This window comes from Bos mutus, chromosome 13, assembly GCF_027580195.1.
Source record: "Bos mutus isolate GX-2022 chromosome 13, NWIPB_WYAK_1.1, whole genome shotgun sequence".
Lineage (NCBI taxonomy): Eukaryota > Metazoa > Chordata > Mammalia > Artiodactyla > Bovidae > Bos > Bos mutus.
This window is the reverse complement of record NC_091629.1, coordinates 74,553,865-74,579,101: the sequence shown is the minus strand read 5'-3', so window position 1 is coordinate 74,579,101 and position 25,237 is coordinate 74,553,865. Positions and strand designations below refer to the sequence as shown.

Genomic DNA, 25,237 nt, shown 5'->3' with positions numbered 1-25,237 from the left:
TCTCGAGTTAACAAATACAAAGCACTGCTTTGTTTCAAAAGCAAGGCTTGACCATGACGCACCATTAAACATCTGACCCTCAGAACAGCTTTGTGGGGTAAACAATATTTCATTCAACTATCAGAGGTAAAGCGTATAGATGTTTAGAACGAAAGCACTTGATCTACGCCAGATATTCGGTGACAGGAAGGCGACCTAACCTCACCTCGGTCGCCCGCCCTCATCTCCGGTGCCCACCTGCCCCTCCTACCCACCGGGTAACGCCGGGAACACCAGGAACTAGGACCTCCTTCCCAGCTCCCAAACCTCAGAGAGCCACTTTGGGGCTCAAGTCCCTCAACACGACCTGGAGAAGGAGCAAAGAAGCTTGAAGAGAGGGGTCGGAAAAGCAAGAAGGAAGAGCGCGGCGCTCGTAAACCCGAAAGACAATCTGTCGTACGCTAGCTCTGTCCCTCTTCTCCTGGAGCCCGACTCCACTCACCGACTCCGAATCCTCTCACGGCGTCACATGGGGCCCCACACCCACAATCCTCTGCGAGACACACCGCCGTGAAGGCACGCGAACTGGGCCAAACTTCCTCCGCTTTCCCTCCGCGAAGTGCTCCGGCGTCCTTGCCGTAGCCTCGGCGCATGCGCTCGATAGCCGAGCCGGCCGCGGGTGTATACGCTGGAGATGCCTCTGCTTACCCCGCTTCGGTTCTCGTGGCGGCGGCTGCCGGCGGCAGGGGTCCCCGTGAAGAACCTCGGCCTCAGGACGGTGGCCTCTGGCGCCTCTTCCCCAAGTGGTGCCTCGCCCAAAGCCTTCAACATCTTCGATCGGGATTTGAAGAGAAAGCAAAAGAACTGGGCGGCCCGGCAGCCGGAGCCGATGAAGTTCGACTACTTGAAGGAGGAGGTGAGTCTGCGAGACGGCGCGGAGGGTGGCTCAGCGCCTTGACTTCGGGTGTCGGATCTCCGGCCAGGACCCGAACGCCCCCACCTCGCCGTGTGACCTTGAGAGGCCGCCCTGCCTGTCTGGGCCTCTGCTGTAATCGCGCGGGGGCCGGGCGCCGGTGGTTGCAAGGTGCGATTCATTCATTCATTCATGTTCTCGGCGGATAGCATTAATACTTGAGTTACAGGCGTACCTGGGGCAAAGCAAGACCGCTGCTCTCAAGAGATTTCATTCTTTTGAGAGACGAGACAGTGAACCGAAAAGGTAATTTCAGCTAATGAAGTAAGGCCAGGTAGTGAAGTGAAGTAGTAAAGTCACTGCGCTGGTCGGGGGCAGACGACGAGGCAAGAAATTAATCAAGCTGGAATCTGGGGGATGTCGGGGCGAAGCTTTGCAGGTAAAGGGGAAGACGAACCCAGAGGCCCTGAAGTCAAAAGGGCCTTGTCAAGGCCTCCAGGAAAGCTCCAGTGGGAGGTAAGGGAGTGCCTAAGTCAGGAGGGCCTTAATGGGTAAGAACTTTGGATTTTCTTCTCTATCTCAGCTGTACATTCTATGTGGTAATTTCTGGCCACATGCTGCTTTTGAGCACTTGAAATGTCCCTTTGAGATGTGCAGTAAGTGTAAAATACAGTGGGTTTCAGTGAATTAATATGGAAATAGGATGTAAAATATTTCCTTAATATATTTTTATATTAATTACACGTTGAAACTCTATTTTGATATTTTGGGTGAAAATCAACTTCTTTACTCTTTTTAAAATGGCTACTAGAAAATCTTTGGAGAAGGGCATAGCAATCCACTTGCCTGGAGAAATCCATGGACAGAGGAGCCTGGTGAGCTACAGTTCATGGGGTCACAAAGAGTCGGACACGACTGAGTAACTAACACTTTCAACACTTTCACCAGAAAATCTTAAGTCGCTCTTGTGGCTCTGATTGTTTTCCTATTGGCCAACATGGCTCTAGAGTCTAGAGGAATGGGAGGCTGTTGAATGGTTTTCAGCAGTGAAGTGATGGGATCTGATTCATCTTTTAGGAAGATTCATTAAGATGAATTAAGATCTCTGATTTATCTGTGCTGGTTTGAGAGACCTCTTCCTCTTTACCCAGGTGGACTAGGGACTTGAGCCAGTTCTACTCTCTGAATAGGCAGCACAGAGTTCAGGCCTATGTAAGTGCTTCTTCAGGGATAGACCAAAATTGAAATCAAGTGTGATGAGCTCTTTGAAGCCATTGCAGCCAACACTTACTGAGCTCCTACTCTGGGCAGAACTTTGTGGAGGTCCTGGCTAGATCAGATGACTGACTCTGTTCTCAGGGTGACACATATAAATATTTAGAAGATGTGAGTTTCCAGACACTCTCTTCCAGGAAAGGCACCTGGATTACAACTTGACTGAGGCCTCACCGTTCTTTAAGACTAGAATAAATAAGATAAAGTATACGACAGTCTTTTAAAATAATAAACAAAAGGTATTCATATCAGTAACGATGCACAGAGTGGACTCCTCTGGGAAAAGACTTCTGCTGTCCCTTCTCCCTTACTCTTCCTCCCCACCTCACCTCCCAAAGAAAATACACATATATTCTGTTCTGAGCTTTCAAGTCCCAGTAGAAACTATGTGATGTTTACCAGGGAATGAGTGGAATGTGGGGAATATTAGTATCCCACATCTTTATTCCTGCTGTATGAAGCCTAGCCGAGCAAAAGGAGGCACCTGCCTTATGACCTCTTTTAAATTGGATTGGGATTGAGGAGGTTTCTTTAAATGTGGCTGACTTCTAATTTTCAGATGTTGCTCAGAAAAGTTATTTATTCATTTAGGAGTTCCACAAAATTTGTTAATAGTTAACAAATAATTAGTTTTTATTAAATGATCACTTATACATTGATCTGTAATAATCCCCAGCTAACTAATTTTTCACTTTCATGTACCTCACACTAATATCTGTGGATGATATACTTGTTATGTTTCTGTTGCCTTTTTTTTTTTGAATTAGGGTATCCTGTTGCTTTTTGTCTTTGCACTCTTGCAGCACATGAAATATAAAGTCATAGATATACAGAATTTAGTCTTCTTTCCTTAAATTGACTTCTGAGGTAATTAACTCAATGTGTTTCCTTGATTATTTTTATTTATGATGTTCCTATTCAGAATTTTTAAAGTTGCTGAGGTCAAATTGAAAAAGGGATAAAGGGAACTCAACATGTTGAAATATAAGTAACCTATGGATTGTTGATTACTCGGAAAAGTGTTATTTCTCTGTTAAACATACTCATCTTTACTTTTGTACATCATTGCCTCTTGTAATCTGTCAGGTTGGAAGTCGGATTGCAGATCGAGTGTATGACATAGCCAGGTAAGTGATGACTGTCATAATAAAATACAATCAATTTCCCTGGTGGCTCAAATGGTAAAGAATCTGCCTACAATGTGGGAGACCGGGGTTGGATCCCTGGGTTGGGAAGATCCCCCGGAGAAGGGCATGGCAACCCACTCCAATATTCTTGCCAAGAGAATCCCATGGGCAGGAGAGCCTGGTGGGTTGCAGTCCATGGGGTCACAAGGAGTCTGACATGACTAAGCGACTAACACTTTCACTTTCAACACAACTTTTGGAGACTTAAAAAGTTAAGTGCTTTCACTTGCACAGGTATCAGGAACCCCAGTTAAATAATGGCTTTGCTATAGAACTGCTCTGTGATATTAGCAGATCACTTTTTGTGCTCTTCTGTGTAAAAGACATCCATTAAATTAGACCAATATGGGATGAATTTATTACATTTGTCTATGTTAAAAAAGGAAAATTTTGTAAAATCACAAACTCTTAAAATCATATTTTAGATATATCCTGGCTACTTGAAAGAGTCATGAGGTGAATCAGTTTCATAAAATTAAAGAAAATTCTTCATTGTTGCGAAAGCCACCTTCATTTCATCTACTTCATTAGTTTCATTATCTTAAAAATCTGAAAAGTAGCTAATTCTTTGTGATATAGTCATTCATTTGCCTGGATTTTAGATCATTTGCGATTTAATAAATGAAACATTAAATTTTCCAAATCAGATTGAATTTTGTAATCTTTCTATGTCATTATACTCAGCAAAACACAAGTCTGTGGAGAAAACTGTGATTGCAGCTACAAAATCATGTCTTAAAATAACAGTTAACTCTTTGGAATTAAATTATTAAAAATACCAATCTAAAATGTCTTACACTGATCTTCTATTATTAGCAAGAATTGTCAATGCTGATCTTATGTTTATATTTTAAAACGAACACAACAGATTATTAGATGTCTTATTTGTGCTATCTGAGGCTCACTTAATACTGTTAGAATCCATGGTAATAATATTAAAAACTCCTAACTATTGTTGAACATTTGTACTGTGCTAAATACTTTACGTGCTGGATAAAATTCTCATACCAACCCATTTTATAGATGGGAAAACTGAGATCCAGCAAGATTAAATCTCTTGTCTGTGTTCACAGAGCTAGTAAATTGCAAGCCTAGAATTCTGACTCATGTCTTTGTGATTGCAAAGGCTGTATGCTTTCCTGTGTGCACAGTCAAGACACAGGGCATTGGGTATACTAGACGTTCTCTCCCCAGTGGTTCTCCAGCTGTGTACTGGTGTTCTATATTTGTGACATAGGTTTTTAACAGAAATTACAAAGGGACTCTCAGTTCCAATAGGAAAAAATTTACTAGTGCATGAAGTTTCTTTAAAAATTGTCACAAATTTTTCATAAACCTGTGATCCACAGTTGGATGTGTAAAGTGATTTAGTATGAGACGATACGTTTGGAGGAGACAGCATAGCATAGTGGATAGGAGTTCTGGTCAGGATTCTTTCTGACTGAATTCAAGTCTGACTGCTGCTTATTAGCTGAATGACCTTGGATTGACATACTTAACTGTACACTTAGCCCAGTGATTTGAACCTGATAAGATTTCAGTAAAAGCTGTTATTTAGTTGATGGTTTATTTGGGTTTTAGTTTATCATGTTATATTTCATAGTATTTCACATAGTAATTTCTAAGTTATCTGCTGCCACAACAAATTTGAGAAATAGGGATAAGTAGTAAGTTCCTGATAGGTATGCCACATATTTTCAGGTTAATTACATTAACTTCTCTTCATTCTTTGTCTGAGTATATTATCAGATTAAAATTGTTCAGTCACTCAGTCATGTCCGACTCTTTGCAACCCCATGGACTGCAGCACGCCAGGCTTCCCTCTCTTCATCATCTCCCGGAGCTTACTCAAACTCATGTCCATTGAGTCAGTGATGCCATCCAACCATCTCATCCTCTGTTGTTCCCTTCTCCTCCCGCCTTCAGGCTTTCCCAGCATCTGGGTCTTTTTCAGTGAGTCAGCTCTTCACATCAGGTGGCCAAAGTATTGGAGCTTCAGCTTCAGCATCAGTCCTTCTAATGAATATTCAGGATTGATTTCCTTTAGGATTGACTGGTTTTATCTCTTTGCAGTCCAAGGGACTCTCAAGAGTCTTTCTCCAACACCACAGCTCAAAAGCATCAGTTCTTCAGCATTCAGCCTTCTTTATGGTCCAACTCTCACATCCATATATGACCACTGGAAAAACCATAGCTTTGACTAGATGGACCTTTGTTGCCAAAGTAATGTCTCTGCTTTGTAATATGCTGTCTAGATTGGTCATAGCTTTTCTTCCAAGGAGGAAGCATCTTTTAATTTCATGGCTGCAGTCACCACCTTCAGTGATTTTGGAGCCCAAGAAAATAGAGTCTGTCACTGTTCCCATTGTTTCCCCATCTGTTTAAGTACCTGCACTAAATCAGTGCTTCAGATCCATGTCGTGGAGCAGCCTTGTGGAAAGCCTTTGGTTGGGAGGCCCTGGGAGTGGCTTGGCTGAACAGCCTTGCCATGCCCAGTGTGTTCTCTGATGGAGACATCTGGTGATGTGAGGGAGCAGGCAGATGATAGGACTTGTTTGAAAGTTGTATTCACAAGAATCTTTTTTCTTAAGAAAAATTTGTTTTTAATAATCACTTTATGGGGGCTGTATTATTATAGACAAAGCATAACTTCTGTGTCTGTTTTTCAGAGACTTTCGTCTTGCGTTGGATGTTGGTTGTGGACGAGGTTACGTAGCAGAACACTTGAATAAGGTATATTTATTGAATGACTTAACTTAGAGAGATAAAATTGGCCAGTTTTAAAGAAAAAGTTTCTTAATTCAGTCTGTATCATATTTAGATTTTGATGACATCAGAATTGCTCATTTGTTATTTTTTAAGTGATAGAACCAAAGGTTTTATGTCTACTCCTGTGTTTTTTCTTCAATGATTTTTTCTTTGAATCCATTTTATATAGCGTTCCCACTGGTAGTTTCTCTAAGTCTATATACGATACATTGTGTGTTATTTCCACTTTGTTCAAATATTTTTTATAAATCACAGTCAAAATCACATTGACATTCATCTGGGACGTGTGATTAAGCTTTTTTTTTTAATCTATGGAACGTATTCAGTTTATCATTTGGTTAGAAACTTTTGTGTGTGATTAAGTATAAATAGTCTTTATTAATGTATATACTATTTTATTTTTCATTTTGTAATTCAGATCAAAAAATATTCATTAATTGTTTTAGCCTCTCTAAATAGACACTATGCTGGACACAGATCAAAGTGGGATTTCTATATCAAATCTACTTAACGAAAAAGTGTACACTTGTGCCAAGACAGGGGAGGGGTATGTGATAAGTCTCTGAAAACATTGTCATTGATAATAATAAATGCCATGGAATTGATACAGTCATTAAACTGCAACAGTAGTTAAGGGAAAGGAAAATCAGCGGAGTTCATATGACCAGAGACTTCTGAAAGGCATAGCATCTGACCCGAGATTTGATAGACTCTGGACTGGTGCTTGTAGCGATTGGAATGTAAGGCATGGCTGGAGGGAAGGCAGAAGTGGCAAGCTGTAGGGTGTGATCAGTGATGCTTAAGGAAGGTTAGTTTGGGGATGGTGTGTAGGAGGGATTGAAGAAGACAGAGTATAGAGAAACAGACCAGTTAGAGGGTTGTGTCAAAGGCAAGTGTGGGCGTGAGAGAGAAAGGCCAGCTGCCAGTGTGGAGACAGCAGTATATAAAGCCAGGGTGTACAGGAGACCTGGTAGAATCTACAGATCTTGGTGATAGGTAAGCTCTCGGGGCCAGTGTATAGAAAGGAATCTTCCACACTTGTATTGGAAGAAAGTAAGATAGGCGTGCACGCTATGTTGCCTCAGGGCGTCTGACTCTTTACGACCTTACGACTGTAGCCCGCCAGACTTCTCTGTCCATGAGACTCTCCAGGCAGGAATACTGGAGTGGGTTGCCATGTCCACCTCCAGGGGATCTTCCCGACCCAGGGATCGAACACACATCTCTTATATCTCCTGCATTGGCAGTCGAGTTCTTTACCACTGGCGCCAGCTGGGACGCCCAGTAAGTAAGATGTCAAGTGCCTAAATAAGACAGTGGATTGTAAGACGAAATCCCCTGAGCCAGTTCAAACACTAGGACATTCATTGCTTAGAGGCTCTTACACTACTCAAGGATCTGGAAGCACATCCAGGCCTCCCGAGGGTGGGGACTCTGACACATCAGAATGGAGGTCCTGCTGACATACTACACGGCTGGCTTCTCCCTCTGCCCGCCCCCCGACCCCAGGGCTGACCCTGGTGTTCTTCAGTCAGAGCATGAGATGCGCATGTGAGAACCGGACTCTGAGTGTGCTGCAGCTGCCTCCTCCTGACTCATGAGCACTGGCTGATAGCATCTTTTCCCAACTCTGTGTTAGTGACGTTGTTTCAACAGCCTAAACTCAGCCATGGCGGGAGTTATACTTTATGGAAGTTGGCAAACGCTACAAAGCAGGGCCCGCCAAAAGCCAGTTGTTACGCATTCGCCAGCCTTCCCCTGAAGTCTACACACTCCTCCAAGCCTGGGAGCGGCCGCCCCATCTCCCAGTCTCTTAGTTGAAATCTTCAAGTGAGAGACGAGGAGAGATGATGTGACCCACCTAGCGTTCACCCCTCGCACTGATGTGCTGGAGCTGGCTTTCTAGAGAGACCATTGTGCGCCTCTCTTCCCAGTGCTCCGCTGGACAGCACTGTGTTGCTTGCATGAAACCCACCAGTGCTGGGGTGGTTACACTGTGGAAATCATCAGACCCTGCAGCTCAGGGCACGTTTTTGTTTTTTGAGGGCTGTAGTTAAACACGTACAGCATACCAGTTGCCCTGTGGTCAGCAGCAGCCTCCAGAGAGTGGTAGAATGTTGAGGTAAGGTAGCCTTTCCATGTTGTGGGCAGGCACCTTCTTCACGAAGTAGTCAGGGTGAAGGAGAGAGGACTGGGGTTTCTCACAGAGAAGGGAAAGCAGGGCAGAACAGTACTGAGGAGGTTTCTAGGAGCCCGTCATCAGCGCCGAGCTTCTAAGAGGTCAAGTGACGTAGGACCGAGAGCAGGGGGAACAGACGGCTGCAGCTGATGAGTCGGTTATGAGTGATTTTTATAAAGCATGTGAGTAGAGCAGTGAGGGTGGAAATAGAGCACCAAGAATCGAGGGGAACTCTGCGAGAAGGAGTGCTGTGGATTACAAACAAGACAGCCGTAAGGTGGGTAGAGGAGAGGAGTTGTAAGGTGAGGGAAGAAGCAGCAGAAGATAGAGACTGAAGACTGGAGAGGTAGTGGACGGAAGAGCAGGCTCCTGGAGAAGAGAGGGCACGGTGGAAAGTGCCCTCTGGGCAGGAAGTATCGGGATGCCCTTTGCTTTGGGAAGGAAGAAAGGATGCGTGAAAAAGAGGGGAGAAACCACTGAGGCCCTCCCACGCATCTGTGTTTGTTAGGTCTTTCTTTACTCTTTGCAATCTCTTTGAATAACAACTAAAGGCAGGAAAACCATTCCAGATCTTCTGTGTCACGAGAATGAGGACTAGCTCTTAGCGTATTATGGAAAAGTTAACACGTAAGACCTTAGCCCAGTGGAGTAAACTGAAGATGCTGATTATTCACACCTATGTTCTCTATTTTATTAAATACTGTTAAATATATTACATATATGGTTGGCTACATACATTTAATTCTATGTAACATAATATGTGTTATTAAAGGTGTTTGTGTACCATACTAATTATATGCAGAAAAATACCCTTACAGAGCTGAAAATTAATCAAATTATCACTTTTTCCTTCAGCAGTTTCAGCAGTTGTTTTGTTACTGGGTTCTGATCAACTTTATTGCATTGCAGGAAACTGTTGGAAAGTTTTTCCAAACAGACATTGCAGAAAATGCTTTGGTAGGTAGCTTTTCAGTGCTATTAATTTCTGACCTCCTGGTTTGGTTTTTAGTTCTGTACTTTTTATTATTATTTCCTTCAGAATGAAATGAGCTCTTTTTTTTTTCTGATTATACTACAAATAAAGAAGAATTAAACAGTAGGGGAAATCTAAAGGGAAAGGAAAAATCACCATTAATCCCACCACTCAAGCAACTGCTGGTGACATTTTCATCTGTGTCTTTGTAGACATATAGCTGTCTCCCCATCACAGCTTTGTACAAACAGTATTATGCTGACATGCCATTCTTTTGTATCAGTGAGTGATGGGTGCACACACACATGTAGTGTGGAAATATTCCATGCTTTATTTACTAAATTTCTAGCTTCTCAATAACCAACACTGCAGTGAGCATCTTCGTATAAAGCAACTTTCTGGGTTTGATTTATTTTTCTCCCTGGGAATATTTACTTGACAGTTACATTTACTCCACTCCCAAGAGTGGAGTGTATGGATTCATTGATGTTCACCTTTCAGTTTTTAACATCCGTCTCTAGACTGCCCTTTGAAGACTGAACAACAGTATTAAACGAAAGCCCTCTTTCCTCCTCCTCGTTGGCAACAGTAGGCCAGTTATTTTGTCTTTGTCAGTCTAATAGGTGGAAAGTAGAGTTTCGTCCTTTTTATTTTCATTTCTCCGATTGCTAGAGCAACCAGGTAGCTGTTGATACCTTTTGGCTGTGAGTACTTTTTCATCTGTGACTTTGGTCAGTAATTTTGTGACGTGCCTGTCTCTTGGTCCTCTATTGGCTGTTCTTATTTTAGGTGGTTTGTAAGAACGTGTCTTCTAGGGATATTAATTTTTCTTCACGTATTTTATAAATTTTCTCCCAGACATGTTGTTTACATTGTTTATTGCTTTTTAGAAGTTTTGATCAGTTTATATTAAGTGTATTGATCTTTCCTTTTGTAGTTTCTGGTTTTTGAGTCATACTTACTTTGGCGTTTTCATCTAAGAGTCTAAAGCGTGCACCCATATTTTCCTAGTACTTTTTTTGGCTTTGATTATTCCACTGAGACTCTCAGCTTTCTGAAGTTTGGTTTGGTGTGATGTGGTCATCCCATTTGTTTTTCCAACCAGCTAGCCATTTTTTCTGGCCAGTCTTAGGTGTCACTTAAGATATACTTTTTTAGTGGTTTCTCTTTGGCTGCTTTTTTAATTTTTAAGAACTAGACACTGTCAAGTAAATATAACATGACTTATGTTTAGCAAACAATGATTGTGTTAATAATTAAGGTGTTATATAAATGTGTTTTTGAACTTTTATTTTTAACCTTTAGAAAAATGCCTTAGAAACAGAAATTCCTACTGTCAGTGTTTTAGCTGATGAAGAATTTCTTCCCTTCAGAGAAAATACGTTTGACCTGGTGGTTAGCAGTTTAAGGTTGGTAATCCATTTGTACTTAAAAAAATATATGTGTGTTAAAAATAGTATGCATGTGTGTGTGCCAAGTCGCCTCAGTCATGTCTGACTCTGTGGGACCCCACGGACAGTAGCCCACCAGGCTCCTCTGTCCATGGGATTCTCCAGGCAAGAATACTGGAGTGGGCTGCCATGCCCTCCTTCAGGAGTTCTTCTGACTCAGGGATCGAACCCGCATCTCTTAAGTCTTCTGCATTGGCAGGTGGGCTCTTTACCACTAGTGCCACCTGGGAAGCCCCCAAAATAGGTGTGTTATGCTCTAAAGTTGTAAGGTAATATTAAAGGCTTCTCCTGTGACAAAAGGAAGGTTATCCCCTAATATTTTTATTTTAAAACTTATATGAAAACAGTGAATTATTTTCCTTAAGGAATTTATTTTTTGGCCACTGCATTCAGAATCTTAGTTCCCTGACCGGAGATTGAACCCAGGCCCCCTGCATTGGAAGCATAGAGCCCTAACCACTGGACTACCGGGGAAATCCCAACAAGCAGTGGATTTTGATGTGCACTTTCAAACACCCACAGTTACACCTTCTCTGTGGCTTGCTATGTTAGTGATTCTTGTACTAATTAATTATACAGATTAAGCTAAAACAGATATGTGTTTTCGTATTTTAGTTTGCACTGGGTGAATGACCTTCCTAGAGCACTTGAACAGGTAAGAAACTTAGTGCCGTTTCTAATAGCCTGTGTTATTTTGTTTATCGTTAGCAAATTATAGATGTGCCTGTTTTTACACAGAAACTGATAGATGGTTTCTGTTTTACATTTTTGACAATGGGAAATGGAAGCAAATAAAAAATATATTATCTTCTGTGGGCTGGACACACTTGGTACCCCTTTGCCATATTAGGAAGTATATGAGTGACTCCCCGCTCCCAGAGAATTCTATAAACATAATTATGGAGATGTTACTAAAGTTTTCATAAATATTTAAAACTTATTCAAAATAGTATTGCTATCGTGAGAAATTTTATGTGTGGCTTTCTTTTCTTCCTTAATTGTCTATAAATTTTTTCTGGGTAGGAACCCATCTGTACTTCACCCATGCTTTGTACTAAGACAGGGCTGATAAATGTTTGTTGGTTGATATTTATCAGCAAACAGGTAAGGAAGGGGTGAGTTATGTTCAGAGGAGAGAAGGAGATCACTGTGGCTTGGAGTGGCCTAGGAAAGCTTCAAGAGGAAGAAATTTCTTGAACAGGGCCTCAAAGGACAGGTCGTATTTGGAGTGGGCATGCATTCCAGGAAGGCCGGATCCTGGGATAGATGGGAAGTGTGAGCGCCTGGGAAGCCCACAAGGACAGAGAGGAAGCCTGGGGGAGGAGGGGATAGTGCCAGGTGTAGATGAGGGGTATCGGGACCAACGTTAGAGGACTCAGTGACAGGGTGAGCAACTGGGAGTTTATTCTTTATGCGATCCAGAGCCACTAGCGCATTTTGAAGAGGAAAGTGACATGATTAAGAAGCTGCTGGGCAGGAGAATAACTACCGTATCTTACGCACGTACTGTTTGCCAGCCACTCTGCTCTGTTTTATGCATGTGTGAAATAACTCTGCAAGACAGCTGCATCTTGCTAAATAGAAAACTGATGCGGAAAGTCGGTCAAGTTGAAGAGAGACTGTGTCCGTGGTCCAGGCATGAAATAAACTGAACCTAGGCGGCAGTTGTTGTTCAGTCGCTCAGTCGTGCCTGACTCTCTGCGACCCCATGGACTGTGGAGATAAAGGGAAGAGAGAGGTCTTCAGGACTCTGCAAAGTAAGAGTCAACAGTCTGGTGGCTGGTTAGCACTGAAGATTGAAGAGAGTCAGGAGTGAAAGCTTGCCTTCAAGTTTTGAGTCTAGGTGACTGGAGATAATTAGTAAGAGTAGGGGAAAGAATGGTAATGATCAGATAAAGGGACTAGAAGATGGTGATTAACAGAAATATAGCAGTTGGAAAGGGGAGTTGGTTTGAGAACATGTGTCTGTGTATGTTGGATGCCATGGGGAAGGACGAGGGGTACGTTTGCCAAGAGACAAATGTCTATGGCGCCAGCAGCCCAAAGATAAATATAAGATCCTGGGAAGCTGTCCAGTCTCAAGGTAGAGACTGGAAAGTCATTCTTGTGAAATCCACGGGAACTGATAAGCCCTCTGAGGTAGAAACAAACTGATAATTTTAGGTACTTTAATTCTATGAGAGTTTGGTGGCAAGAGAAGGAAGTAACACTGAAGGGACCTAAGGAAAAAGATTTGTACGGTCAGTTTGCTTATATACTGTTTTATATAAAATTGCTTCATAATATTTTAAATACGCATTCAAGATGTTCACTTGAATTAGAGTAGCCTACTGTGATGTGGGTTCGGATTTACTTCGGAGTTCACCTTGCCCTATATGAAAGTAGAGTCAAACTAGTTACAGACGTAGTTCCAAGAGTCATTGAATAAAACATTTATGATTCTGGAATTGATCGTCACTGCTCTTTTAAGTTACCAATTAAGAATGGTTTTTGTTTTACAGCTGAAAAATAAGTTGGTTACTTCTCCTTAATTCTGTGTGTAACTAAACTAATTGATATGTTAATATTTAACTAAGATATTACTAGACATTTTAGTTGTGAGTCATCATGGCTTCCCTATAAATTAGATTTTTCTGCTTAATAAGCCACCTCAACTTTGTGTTTTAAAAAAGTAACTCACGATTTTGTAAGTTAGGGATTTGGGCCGGACTTAGGAGATGCTTCTGGGTCTGGCTTGGTTCACCCACATGTCTGACCTGGGGGTGGCTTGCCCCAGAGCTGTCAGATGGCTGCAGCTGGACTCCTGGCTGATCCCCACGTCTCCTCCTGTCATCCTTCCGCAGACCAGCTCAGGCTTGTTCACAGCGTGGCCCGTACACAGGGCCCCTAGAGAGCAGGCGGAAGCAGCAGGGCCATCGAGCCCTCGGCACTGCCGTACTGTCACTCGCTCTGCACTCTCTGGTCAGAGCAAGTCGTGGGGCTGCTCCAGATTCTCCCAGTGGGGCTGTTACAAAGTGACATGTCTAAGGGCACAGATGCAGGGAGGACAGCGATTTCTGTAACCTACCACATCAAAAATCTTGTTCTTTCAGTGTTTCACTGATTGAAAAAGTAAGTTTTGTCTATTATTAAAAAGTTTGAAAGCATGTAATGTATCTTATAGATATTAACACTATCAGTAAATGTTTATCTGTCTTTACAATAATATCCTGCAGAGCCTTTCTGATAGTTGGTTGTCTACGTATTATTTATTAAATCATCTGGTTTTTAACTTGACAGAATAAGAATGGTAATCATGAAATACTGATTCCATGTATTTATTCTTTTAACAGTTTTGTGTCTGAAATTTTGAATCGTGTTGTTGTTTGTATTTATTACAGATTCATTATGTTTTAAAACCAGATGGCGTGTTCATTGGTGCAATGTTTGGAGGTGACACGCTCTTTGAACTCCGGTGTTCCTTACAGTTAGCGGAAACAGAGAGGGAAGGGGGCTTTTCTCCGCACGTCTCCCCTTTCACTGCTGTCAATGACTTAGGACATCTGCTTGGGAGAGCTGGCTTTAATACTCTGACTGTGGTAACTATCAAGAGAATCGAGTAACCCATTAATCACACCTTTCAGAAATAATCTCTCTCTCTTTTTATCTTGATTGACACAAGGTAGGAATGTAAAATTTTTAGTTATTTGTTACCTAAATAAGTAACTCAAAAAGAAAAGTACCTCATTTAGCAGTGAGGCTATTTTCTAAGACCTGCTTGACCATCACACCCTTCAAATCCAGAGTTGGGTGTACCACGAGAGACAGAGCATCCCTGACGGGAAGGAAGGAGGTGTCAGGAGTGTTCACAGCACAGCCTCTCCCACCAGCTCTCAAGGAAAGTGATGTCATGTGAGGTGGAGGTGAGAGAATGTGCCTTCATGAGGCCCAGGGTTAGATCAGGTTAGACAGGCTTAAAATTAAAATAACTTTTTAAGGAGGTGTAGTGTGAGTATACGTCATAAAATCAGCCCACCAAAATGGCTGGTCATGTCCGTCCACGATCTGACAGAAAGCAAGGAGCGCAGACTAGCAGGGCCTCTGATGTTGGGAAGGGGCTGGGAGGGAAGGGGAGAGACGCTAGACAGGAGGTGACACAGCCCTCAGGGCGTGTGAGGAGCTCGTGCCTGGTCAGACAGCTCAACAGGAATGTTAGGGACTCAAAGGTTGTCGCCCGTGAGGAAAAAGATGAAACTTCTATCCTGAGTCATCAAAAGAAAGCTAAATTATGTTAACAACATGCAGTTTTCTAAGTTGTAAAGTGGGTTATGTGTTCCAGAAAGATTCCCATTGGTGTATGATCTTCTCTATAGTTTATAAAATTAGAGGGTAATTTAATAATAAATTTATGCAGATTTGTTCCTGGAGACATATACATTGTCTCCAAAGTGCTATTTTAACATTGCATCCTGAATAATTTTCAAAAACTCCTATGCAAAAAAGCTTTTATATAATCAATTATGCAGGTTTATGTTGCATATAACGTTAGTATATTACTTTTATATTGCAATGGATTTTTATTTTTAAAGTGAAATCAAGTTAAATTAATATCATATATTTACACATATGACCCTCTTAATGAATTATTTTTTTAATTAGTTGCCGTTCTAAGTGGAACTCATTTCCTTTCAGAATCATTTCCAGACTAGTATATTAGGAGAAAACTGTGAATATTGTCCTTCATCTTGATTTGAATAAGACCTTTGACAAGGCTATTTTGGTGCTCTTTTGATTGAGAAGGAGATGGTGCTTTTAGTTGGTTTCATTGAAATGTTTTCACAGGGTATTGTTTAATGGTAGGCATCAGCCTAGAAGGAATTCTTTTTTTTTTTTCATCTTAAAATCTCTTTTTAAAAATAGTTTCCCAATGTAGAAAAATATATAGAAGAAATGGACTATCCAGAGATGGTCTTAATCCACGCATGTGTTTAAAAAAAAAGAAAAGAAAACCAGACAGAGAGAGAGAGTAACTCGCAGGTCTAAGATGAGCCGCGGTCTCCTGCCTCTGACACCTCCCCTCCCCGCCCCCGTCCCTCTCCACATGGATGCCTTCTGTCAACTGTCGTGTATGTCCTTTCAGACTTTCTTCCTCACAGATTGGAGTGCAGTTATATTGCTTAAACATACATATACAACAATATATATACTCTTTTTCTTTTTTCTATATGCATAGTCTTTTTTCCCCCAGTCAGTAGCTTGTCTTAGAGATCTTCCGCTACAAACATACACCCACCACGTTCTTTTTTTTTTGACAGCTATATAGTATTGTGGGCTTCCCTTGTGGCTCGGCTGGTAAAGAATCCACCTGCAATGCAGGAGACCTGGGTTCGATCCCTGGGTTGGGAAGATCCCCTGGAGAAGGGAAAGGCTCCCCACTCCAGTATTCTGGCCTGGAGAATCCCACGGACTGTGTAGTCCATGGGGTTGCAAAGAGTCGGACATGACTGAGCGACTTTCACTTTCACTTTTCATATAGTATTTCATTGAACAGGTACACTTTATTTAACCTTTTCTTTGTTAATGGACATTTAGATTGTTTTCAGTTTGTTTATTATATTCTTTCAAACAGTGTTGCCATGAATTTTCTTTTACACATAATCTCTGCACGTCTGTCAAATTGCTGAGTCAAAGAATCTATGCATTTCAGAGTTTGACATGTATAATTACTATCTATAAGGTAGCATTAATTGACATGCCTCATCAACAGTACATGTTAATTTCCTGCTTCTAAGTAATTCTGTGTCTCTAATGTTTAAAAAAAAAGGTAATTGGTCATTTTGTTTTATGTTTCTTTAGGAATTAAAATGGATATTTTCGATAACTGTTCTTTAGGGTTTTGTACTTGATTCTGTGCAAGATTAAGTCCAAAATTGGACAGATATTAGATAAAGCTACAGAACACAAAAAGATCTGGATGCTTCAAAAGTAGTGCCAATGTGATGAAGTTTGACTTATGTGCAGGATTTTGATATCATGGGGAAAAAAGGAAGTGTTTTATATTCAGGGTTAGTTTCCATTGTAGAAAAACTCCTACATCTGAGTGGCTAACACACAATTTTTATCAATCCCAGCCATTCTGGCTGGGCAGCTCATCTCCATCCTGTAGTTGTGCCATCTGGGCCTTGTGTCCCCTAAGGTCACTGCCCCAGACATGCCCTGGAAAAGGCTCCCTAGCTATTTATTACCTGCCTCCACCTCATTTTTCTTTTGCCAAAAGACATGTGTGGGGCTGTGAAATGTCCAGGAGTACCTGGGTATTTGGGGAGCATCAGTGCTCTCTGCCACTGTCCCAACAGTGAACTCCTGTATCGAACTTGAGAAAGAGTGGGACACATTGCTCACCAGGTCACTCAAGAAATAAACTGTGTCTGTCCAGCTGTGTGTCCGTTCCTAAACTAGTCCATGCAGGTTGCTGCAGCACTGGGAGTAGGATGGAAGCATCTTGGGAGATGACCCTATTTGACTCTGGGTATCACATTTAAAGAGAGAGAGATTAATATTGACTATGTAGAGAAAAATGAAGTTGGCATGTGTAAGGATTTTGTCTAGAAGCCTAACCCTCCCCTAGAAAGTTACAGTGTCCTAGAAGACTTTTCAAAGACTGAAAGAAAAGGATAGTTTACAGAGTACAGAACAGACTTTATTTGTGTGAATCCCAAGGAGAGAATTAGAAACAGTTGATGGCGTTATAGGAAGGTTACTGTTAAAATGGCAAGCATGTACCCTGCAATTTGAAATCTTTGTAAATCAAGTGTAAGGGAGATAATACCTGCAAAGAGGATTGCAAAGAAGGTTCCTGCTTACTGTGAGAGATCAGTCTGGGGCATTTCTGCGACTTCTTCTCTGATCTGGATCCTTAGTAATGAACGCCAAATGAAGATTCTGCTTTCTTTTTAAATAGGACACTGATGAAATTCAAGTTAACTATCCTGGGATGTTTGAATTGATGGAAGATTTACAAGGTAAGACACTTTAAGGAATTTGTAGGCCCCTTTTAAGAGTCATATTTTGCGAGCTGACTGTGCAGGCACTGGGGCCAAGCCCTGGAGATACACTGGGTAAGGAGAAAGTAGACTGTCTTGATGGAGTTTTTAATACAAGCTGGGTGCAGCCGACATGAGGCAGCAGCCACGATGATAAATGTTAAACTAGGCTTGTGGTAGGCACTGTGCAGTAGGGGAACTTGGTGACTGCCCACGAAAGGCCAGCAGGACTATCTTGAAGGAGCGTGTGAGAATGGCAGGACACCTCAGTGACTTTCTCAAGCAGTGCTGGGCAGCTTGGATCCAGGCACAAGACAGCAAGTAGCTGGCTTACTGTAGGACTGGGGGTTGCCAGAGGGTTAGGTGGGCTAGGTCCTGGTCTGGGAGAGTCAGTGAAGTCCTGTCTAAGGAAGCGATGGCTGTGCCCTGAAAAATGAGGTGAGGCCACTGGGTGAAGCAGGAAGAGCAACGTGTGCAAAGGCCCTGTTGCGGGAAAGAACATGGCGAGAACCGAAAGAGGGGCATTGTGGCTGGAATATCGGGAGTGGAAAGAAGAGAGGACTGATTAAATGGGCGGGTAGATGGGGGCCTTGTAGCCTTTGTTAAGATTGTTTGTCTTTTTTCTTAAAATGCCCCTTGAGATATTTTAATGGGGGAAGGGTCATGATGTCAGATTTTGTATCTTTAGGTGGATTGGCAGATAAATTACTAGGGAGACGTTGCTGTAAAGCTTACTGAGAAGTGACGGTGGTTTGGACTAAGGTGGTGACAGTAGAGATGGTGAGAAGCGAATGGTTTGGATTCAGGAGACATTTAGGAGAGAAACGTGACAGTTCCTGCTGATGGATTACATGTGGGCTGATAAGGAGAGAGGCGTTTCCAGCCTGGCACTGAGTTTCTAGCTCTCACAGCCAGATAGATGGTGCCCTTCACTGATAGAGAAGCAGTGGAAGACAGCCAAGTGTGAGCAGGGACAGCTCTTGAATTCACACCTGCGCATGTTGGGTGGGAAGTGCTTCTGAAATCCCCGAGGTGAGACATGAGGTAGGGGTTGAGTGTGTGGCTGTGCAGCTCGGAGGAGGCAAGTGGCCCAGGTAAACATTGTGAGTCACTGGCAATAGGTGGTATGAGAAGCAGCGGCCTGAAGCGAGAAGAGAAAGTGGCCTGGTCCGGAGCCTTTAGGAACCTAACGCGCGGTGAGTGCGTAAGAAGAGGAGGAGCCTGCAGAGACTGAGGATGTGTAGCTAGCAGGGTGCTAAGGAGAAACAGCAGAACGGGATCGTATTACCTAGACTAAGAGACCCTAAAGAGTTCAAAGCAGAGGGAGCGTCAAATGCTGCTCAGAAGCACGATGTGGACTGGAGGAAAGCCCACTGACGGAGGATGAGGAGGCTTTGGTGACCACAGGGAGCGCTCTGCTGTTGGCATGGGCTTGGTGGGAGAGGCAGAGGGAAGGGGAGTAGGTTGACGCCTATGGAGGGGGTGGCTAGGGTGGCAGGCATCCGTCTTCTCAAGAAACTTGATTATGAAGAAGAGGGGAGAGAGGGCAAGGCTACAGGTGTGAGTCAGGGAGAGGAATGGGAGATGGGCTGAAGTTTTTTATTATGTTTCATCTCAAGACTTGAATTTATTGAACAGTTGATTAGAACCTAAGTGCTTCCATAGAAGAAGTGATTCTAGAAGAGAGAGGACAATTAATCAGGTCAGGTACCCGAGAAGGTGGAAGGGGATGAGATAAGAGGAGGACGGTTGCCCTTGGACAAGAGCAGACAGGCCCACATGGAAGGGAAGAGGGACGGTGCAGTGGTCATGGGTGTTTGGTTTGATAGCAGGAGGTTCCCATCTGATGGATCAATGCTCTCCTTCAAGCAGAGTGAGACTCAAAAGGTAAGAGGTTTGCAAATGAGGAAAAGGCAATGGCATCCCACTCCAGTACTCTTGCCTGGAAAATCCCATGGACGGAGGAGCCTGGTAGGCTGCAGTCAATGGGGTCGCTAGGAGTGGGACATGACTGAGCGACTTCACTTTCACTTTTCACTTTCATGCATTGGAGAAGGAAATGGCAACCCACTCCAGTGTTCTTGCCTGGAGAATCCCAGGGACGGGGGAGCCTGTTGGGCTGCCGTCTGTGGGGTCGCACAGAGTCAGACACGACTGAAGTGACTTAGCATAGCATAGAGATTTGATATAGTCACTGTAGAGAATAGGAAGGTGAATGGATCAGGGAGAGTTATCAAATTTGAAGGACACATTTGAAGTTGGTCAGATGCATGTGTGACTTTCTCTGACAATAGCTGGCAGCTGGGGACCTGGCACAAAACACAGTTGCATCAGTCTGGCTTGGGGCTTTACTAATTGAGAGTAACAAGAAGACATAGGCAGAAGAGAATTCCAAGAGTGTAACTGAGATAACAGGGCAAAAATCTAAGCTGAAAGAAAAAGTAAGTAATAAAAGAAGGGGGAGGAGGAGCTGATGGACTGGGAGAAAGTAGAGGAGGTCAGAGGATGATCGTAGTTGAAATACATGAACACGCTTGAAGGAAGGAGGATATGGTCAGAAAATGGGACGTTTGGATTGGTGATTTTAGAAGTGAAGCAGTTACAAGTGCTGACTCATCCAGGACACGTTACAGGTGTGATGGCAGGTGGTGTGACGGAGAATCCCACGGGTCGTAAGGAGCCTCAGAAGTCTTAGAGGCCCTGGTGCTTGCCAGTTATTAACCTTGAAGTCCTCCAGGATGGTGGCACCACCTGGGGTACAGAGGGAAGCTGTGCCAGGTGCCAAACCCTTCGCTCAATCAGAGGAGGGCCTGGGAGCCTGGTGTCTGACAGCGGGAGTGGGAGAGGGTGTCAGCCAGATGATCTGGGTCTTCATGGAGCATAGGCATTACCCTAGGTGTTCAGTAAAATGCACTAATTGTAACTGTACAGCTGCTTGTATTTTCAGATATTATATAAACCACAGACTAGTACCTTTTCAGCCCCTCGAAGATTGCGTCATGCCCCTTTCCAGTTGATAACCCCGCCTTCCCTCCCCCTGCTGGTTTCAGTCAGTCATATTTTGAGGAACTGTTGCCTAATATTCACCTGTAAGCGGCTTTGCCAGTGTTTGTCTTTACTGTAAAGCCTTTTACACAAATCATGTCTTTTAGTCTTTAATAAAGTTTCTTATTCTTAAGAGGATTAAGAGGAATTATCTAAAGATAACTTGTAAAACTAATGTTTATCAACATTGATAGAAACATTAACTGGTTGATTTTATATTCATTCACTTACTGTTTATTGAGCATCTACCATGTACAGCCAACTGAGCCAGTGTGGAAATAACAGTTTCTGATCATAAGGAACATATGCTCTAGTGGAGAAAGAGACACGCACAGATAGACATATGCTTTTAACTGTAAAGTGAGATAATTCTTTTTAAAAAGTGCAGGCAGAAACACAGAGAAAAATCCCTAAGTCTGCTTAGGGAATCAGGGATGCTTCTGCAGAAAAGGCAGCACCTAAGCTGAAGTGAGTTCATGCTGGAAGAAGGAAGGGGTGGGTGCCCCTCTGAGGGCCAGGCCTTGCATTCCAGGCCAAGGGAAAGGCCTGTGTAAACTCACGGAGACTCCAGAGGGGACACTCAGCCTCCACTTTCCTAACTGGGAAACTGCATTGTAATTCAGCATTGCTCAAATAGGTAGAACAGGAGGATGATGGGAAGTGATGTAGGCGGGTCCATCAGAGGCTTTTCTAGACTTTATCAGGGGAGCCCTGCAGTCTGTTGGGAGAATTTCGTGCAGAGGAGGGACAGTCAGATTGATGTGAGAGCAGGCTCACCCTCCAGCATCGTTTATGAGGCCTGTTCGTGAGGAAGGGGAGACCGGCTAGCACGGTTCACCTCTCCTGTTTTGCGTGAGGAGACTGGGCACAGAGGAGTGACTAGCCCAAGGTGCAGTGCTTGGGTAAATGCTAGAGCCAGGGGTTAAGCCCAGGGTCGCAGCCTCACTCACATTCTGAGATGTCGGCCACTGTCCCCCGGAGAGCCCTGAGGCAGCTGGCGGGGGAAGGAGGGTGGTCGAGGGGCGAGTGCCCGAGGGGACGCTTGGCAGACTCCCGGAGGTGCTGCTCTGCAGACTGGAAGACGGTGCTACTGTCCCTAGGGTTTTCGGCATTTTACATCATGTTACACTTTTTTCTTGATGGTGGTGGTGTTTCTCATTTAAGCTGCTATTATTCATTCACAGAAGAAAGTCCAGAACATTGACCTAATTTTGCAAAACAAGTTGCGTATCAGCTGAGGAACACATGAGAAGTTTTGGAGGCTTTCACAGTAGTTTTAAGGTAAGTTCAGTTGTTATTTTTTTAGACAATACTCAGTATTGTTCCTAGTAAACCATAATAAATTAGACCTTTTTTTTTAAATAAGCAATTGAACTTAACCTTAAAAACACTGTGAGAGTCTAAACAGTTACCCAAATCCTTCTGTTATCCCAAAGCCCAGAGCTGGTCAGAAGTCCCCAGATCTGTTTCCCAGGTGGTCTCCAGGAAAGGTCTACCAGGCTGTGTTATAAAGGTGTTAAAACTTGAGTTTAATAGAGCGAAAATGACTTTGCCCCAGGTTATTTAAGGGCCAGAGCTGGAATTATGATCCCAAAGACTAGACTTTGTGTGCCACATGACACTGCTTCTCAAAGGAGAAGGTTCTCATGTGAGGGAAGGGTAGGTGTCCCTAGCAACAGTTAGTAGCGCATTAGTGTCTTTGGGTTTCTGTATCGGAAATCAATGTGCCTAATAATCTTAATTAGTATATCCGTATATCGGTTCTTCGCGCTTCCCAGGTGGCACTAGTGGTCAAGAACCCACCTGCCAATGCCGGAGACGTAAGAGACGTGGGTTCAATCGCTGGGTCAGGAAGATCCCTGGAGGAGGGCGTGGCAACCCACTCCAGTATTCTTGGGCTTCCCTGGTAGCTCAGACAGTAAAGAATCCGCCTGCAATGCGAGAGACCTGGGTTCTATCCCTGGGTTTGGAAGATTCCCTGGAGGAAGGCAGAGCAACCCATTCTAGTATTTTTGCCTAGAGAATCCCCATGGACGGAGGAGCCTGGCAGGCTGCAGTCCATAGGGTCACAAAGAGGTTGGACATGACTGAAGTGACTTAGCACAGCACGATACCAGTTATGTAGAAGGCATTTAGAATTTCTGGTGCATTAAGTATTTCCAGTAAAAAAATTAAACCCTTTTTTCACTGGTGTTGCCTCTCCTGTGTAAGTCATAGCAAATGGGAAGTTAAATGAAAGCACCACTGCACCATTTATTGTCATCAGCAATAAATCCTTCCAGTACGAGTCCCGGTTTGCCTCTGGTCTCTTGTTGCAGTTGATAGTCATTACGTGGGAGGTTTTTTTTTATATTGGATTGTGTAATGGGTTAAAATTTTAGTGTTGGAAGCCTTCAGAGATCATCTAGCCTGGCCACCTTGAGGCCCCAGAGCGATGGACCTAAGGTCATCTAGCTACTTCATGACTGCAAGAATAAGATCCACCCTCTTCACGTTGATTCATCTCTTGATACTAGTTTGTATAATATGTCTCTTGTTGTTAATGAATTGGGACTGTTTTACTCACAGGATATGGCACATTGCTTTTAGTATCAGAGTTTCATTATTTTAGGGAATAATAAGGACCTTTTGGGATTGGAGAAAGCAAACAGATTTACTCATTCCATCTAATTTGTTGATTGTTTTTCATAAGGCCATTGGAAACCTGGGAGATTATTACTTTTAAAAAACTAAAGAACATTGACATTGGGAATTTTATTTGTATCTCTTCTAAAAGTAGAAAAACCAAACTAAGAAACTGATTTTTGATCATATAATATATAGAGACTAAATGTAAAGGGTTTTTAATTTTGATTCTTTTAATTTTGCAAGCTAGTTTAAAATGTGGGCTTTCAAAGTAATTTCATTTGACTGTATGCATTAAAAATATTAAATATATAACATTAAATTTTAGTGAACAAGAAGATAACATAATCCTAGCTTTTAGCTATCAGTTTGAAGGAAAGAAATCTAAAAATTTCTTTTTTTAAAACATTAAGAAAAGTGCCCCTGAAGAGAATGCACATAATTGTTTCCTAATCTGGGATCAGTAAAACGTTGTAAAATCTGAAAACACGTTGTAGTTTTGGTACAACCTAATGAGTCTTCAGGCTTCCTTGGTAGCTCAGCTGGAAAAGAATCCACCTGCAACGCAGAAGACCCCAGTGCAATGAGTCTTCAAACCCCCTTGCAGATTTCACGTTCATTCTTAGATTTATGGCTTAGAAGGAGTGAGGTGTTTCGCCAATGTCCTGTCCTTCAAAGAGCCACTGAAAAGGGCGTGAAACGTGGCATCACTAGAAAGACCCTTGCCAGCTCCTGATGACTTGCGTGCAGGGCCTGTGGCCTTGCTTTGGCCCAGCTGACTTCCCATAGTCCCCTGCTGCCAAAAAAAGCGTGCTTATGGGGCTTGCCTCCTGGAATTTGACTTGTCTCACTACCCAGAAGCTCCAAGTAGCTTTGCCTGCAGGTCACTGACTATGATCTGAGAGCAAAAGGAGATTATTTATCTTACGTGACTGTCAGAGATGGGGGGACAGGTATTCCGTTGAACGAGAGAAGATTAAATCTGGGCCATTGAGCTGCTTGGGTGTTGCTGAATCATCTCAAACCTCTAGTGTGTTTTTAGGGATGGGTGAGAGTAACTGTGCTTGGAATAGAAAAGCCCTCCTGCACCGAGACACGATGCTGGCAGCTGCAGCAGTGTACCAAGGTAAGGAGGCTGCCCGTTCTCCCAGCCAGGCTCGCTGACCATCCCTGTCATCCTTATCCCCTAAAATCGCATTGTCCTTTTTAAGGCACCTTCAGATTTCTTGTCCTTCTCTCAAAACACAGATCCTGTGGCTGTGTATCCTTTTCCCCCAAAGCCGTGCTTCTTTACTGTCAGCTTCTCAGTGTTGAGGATTTTTTCACAAGAGCCTTTCTCAGAATCCCATGAGTATTCTAATATTCATTTCTCTTTGGAGAACATACTTTTTTTGAATAGATTTTTTTTTTCCTACTTGCATTTTTTTCAGACTGTAACCGTGATTTGTTTTTATAGAAATGTACAGAAATGAGGATGGTTCTGTGCCTGCCACATATCAGATCTATTACATGATAGGATGGAAATATCATGATTCACAGGTATTAATATTGATCACTTTTCTTCCTGGGTTGATGTTTCCATTTTCTTTTTATTTATTTACTTAGGGTGGGGGATTTTTTTTTTTTTTAAATATAAGACAGCATTAAAGGGTTTAATTAGAGCTATAGGTACGTATTCGTAACATCCTTCCTGTTTATTATTTTCAGGCGAGACCAGCTGAAAGAGGTTCGGCAACAGTATCGTTTGGAGAGCTCGGAAAAATAAACGATCTTATGTCACAAGGGAAGAAGTCACAATAAATATTTTATTCAATGTTAA

General features: G+C 42.8%; 2 protein-coding genes across 7 annotated transcripts in view; one reads left to right on the top strand and one right to left on the bottom strand.

The window, feature by feature from the left end:
• Positions 1-609, bottom strand: part of ESF1 (ESF1 nucleolar pre-rRNA processing protein homolog) — a 65,666-nt gene extending 65,057 nt beyond the window's left edge. The window contains exon 1 of one of the 4 annotated variants that reach the window (XM_070381962.1): positions 482-609. The gene's annotated coding sequence lies outside the window, so the exon portion shown is untranslated. The other 3 variants (XM_070381964.1, XM_005902029.3, XM_070381963.1) reach the window with 3 other exon arrangements.
• On the top strand, positions 573-25,237 carry NDUFAF5 (NADH:ubiquinone oxidoreductase complex assembly factor 5). 3 transcript variants are annotated; one of them, XM_005902030.3, is made up of 11 exons: positions 584-895; positions 3,254-3,294; positions 6,024-6,087; positions 9,212-9,259; positions 10,581-10,684; positions 11,342-11,381; positions 14,107-14,304; positions 17,667-17,727; positions 24,461-24,544; positions 24,875-24,957; positions 25,126-25,237. In XM_005902030.3, the coding sequence occupies exons 1-11, from the start codon at positions 674-676 to the stop codon at positions 25,216-25,218; spliced, it is 1,038 nt and encodes a 345-aa protein (XP_005902092.2). In that variant the 5' UTR covers positions 584-673; the 3' UTR covers positions 25,219-25,237. The 3 variants fall into 3 exon arrangements, with proteins under 3 accessions (XP_070238067.1, XP_070238066.1, XP_005902092.2); XM_070381966.1 differs by lacking the exon at positions 14,107-14,304 and having other exon boundaries at positions 573-895; XM_070381965.1 differs by lacking the exon at positions 9,212-9,259 and having other exon boundaries at positions 581-895.

Bases quoted from the DNA above. Each gene is read 5' to 3' on its own strand.
- NDUFAF5 (XM_005902030.3), top strand. From the start codon at position 674: ATGCCTCTGCTTACCCCGCTTCGGTTCTCGTGGCGGCGGCTGCCGGCG. The intron at 17,728-24,460 runs GTAAGACACTTT...GTGTGTTTTTAG, and splicing joins ATTGATGGAAGATTTACAAG to GGATGGGTGAGAGTAACTGT. The intron at 24,545-24,874 runs GTAAGGAGGCTG...TTGTTTTTATAG, and splicing joins AGCTGCAGCAGTGTACCAAG to AAATGTACAGAAATGAGGAT.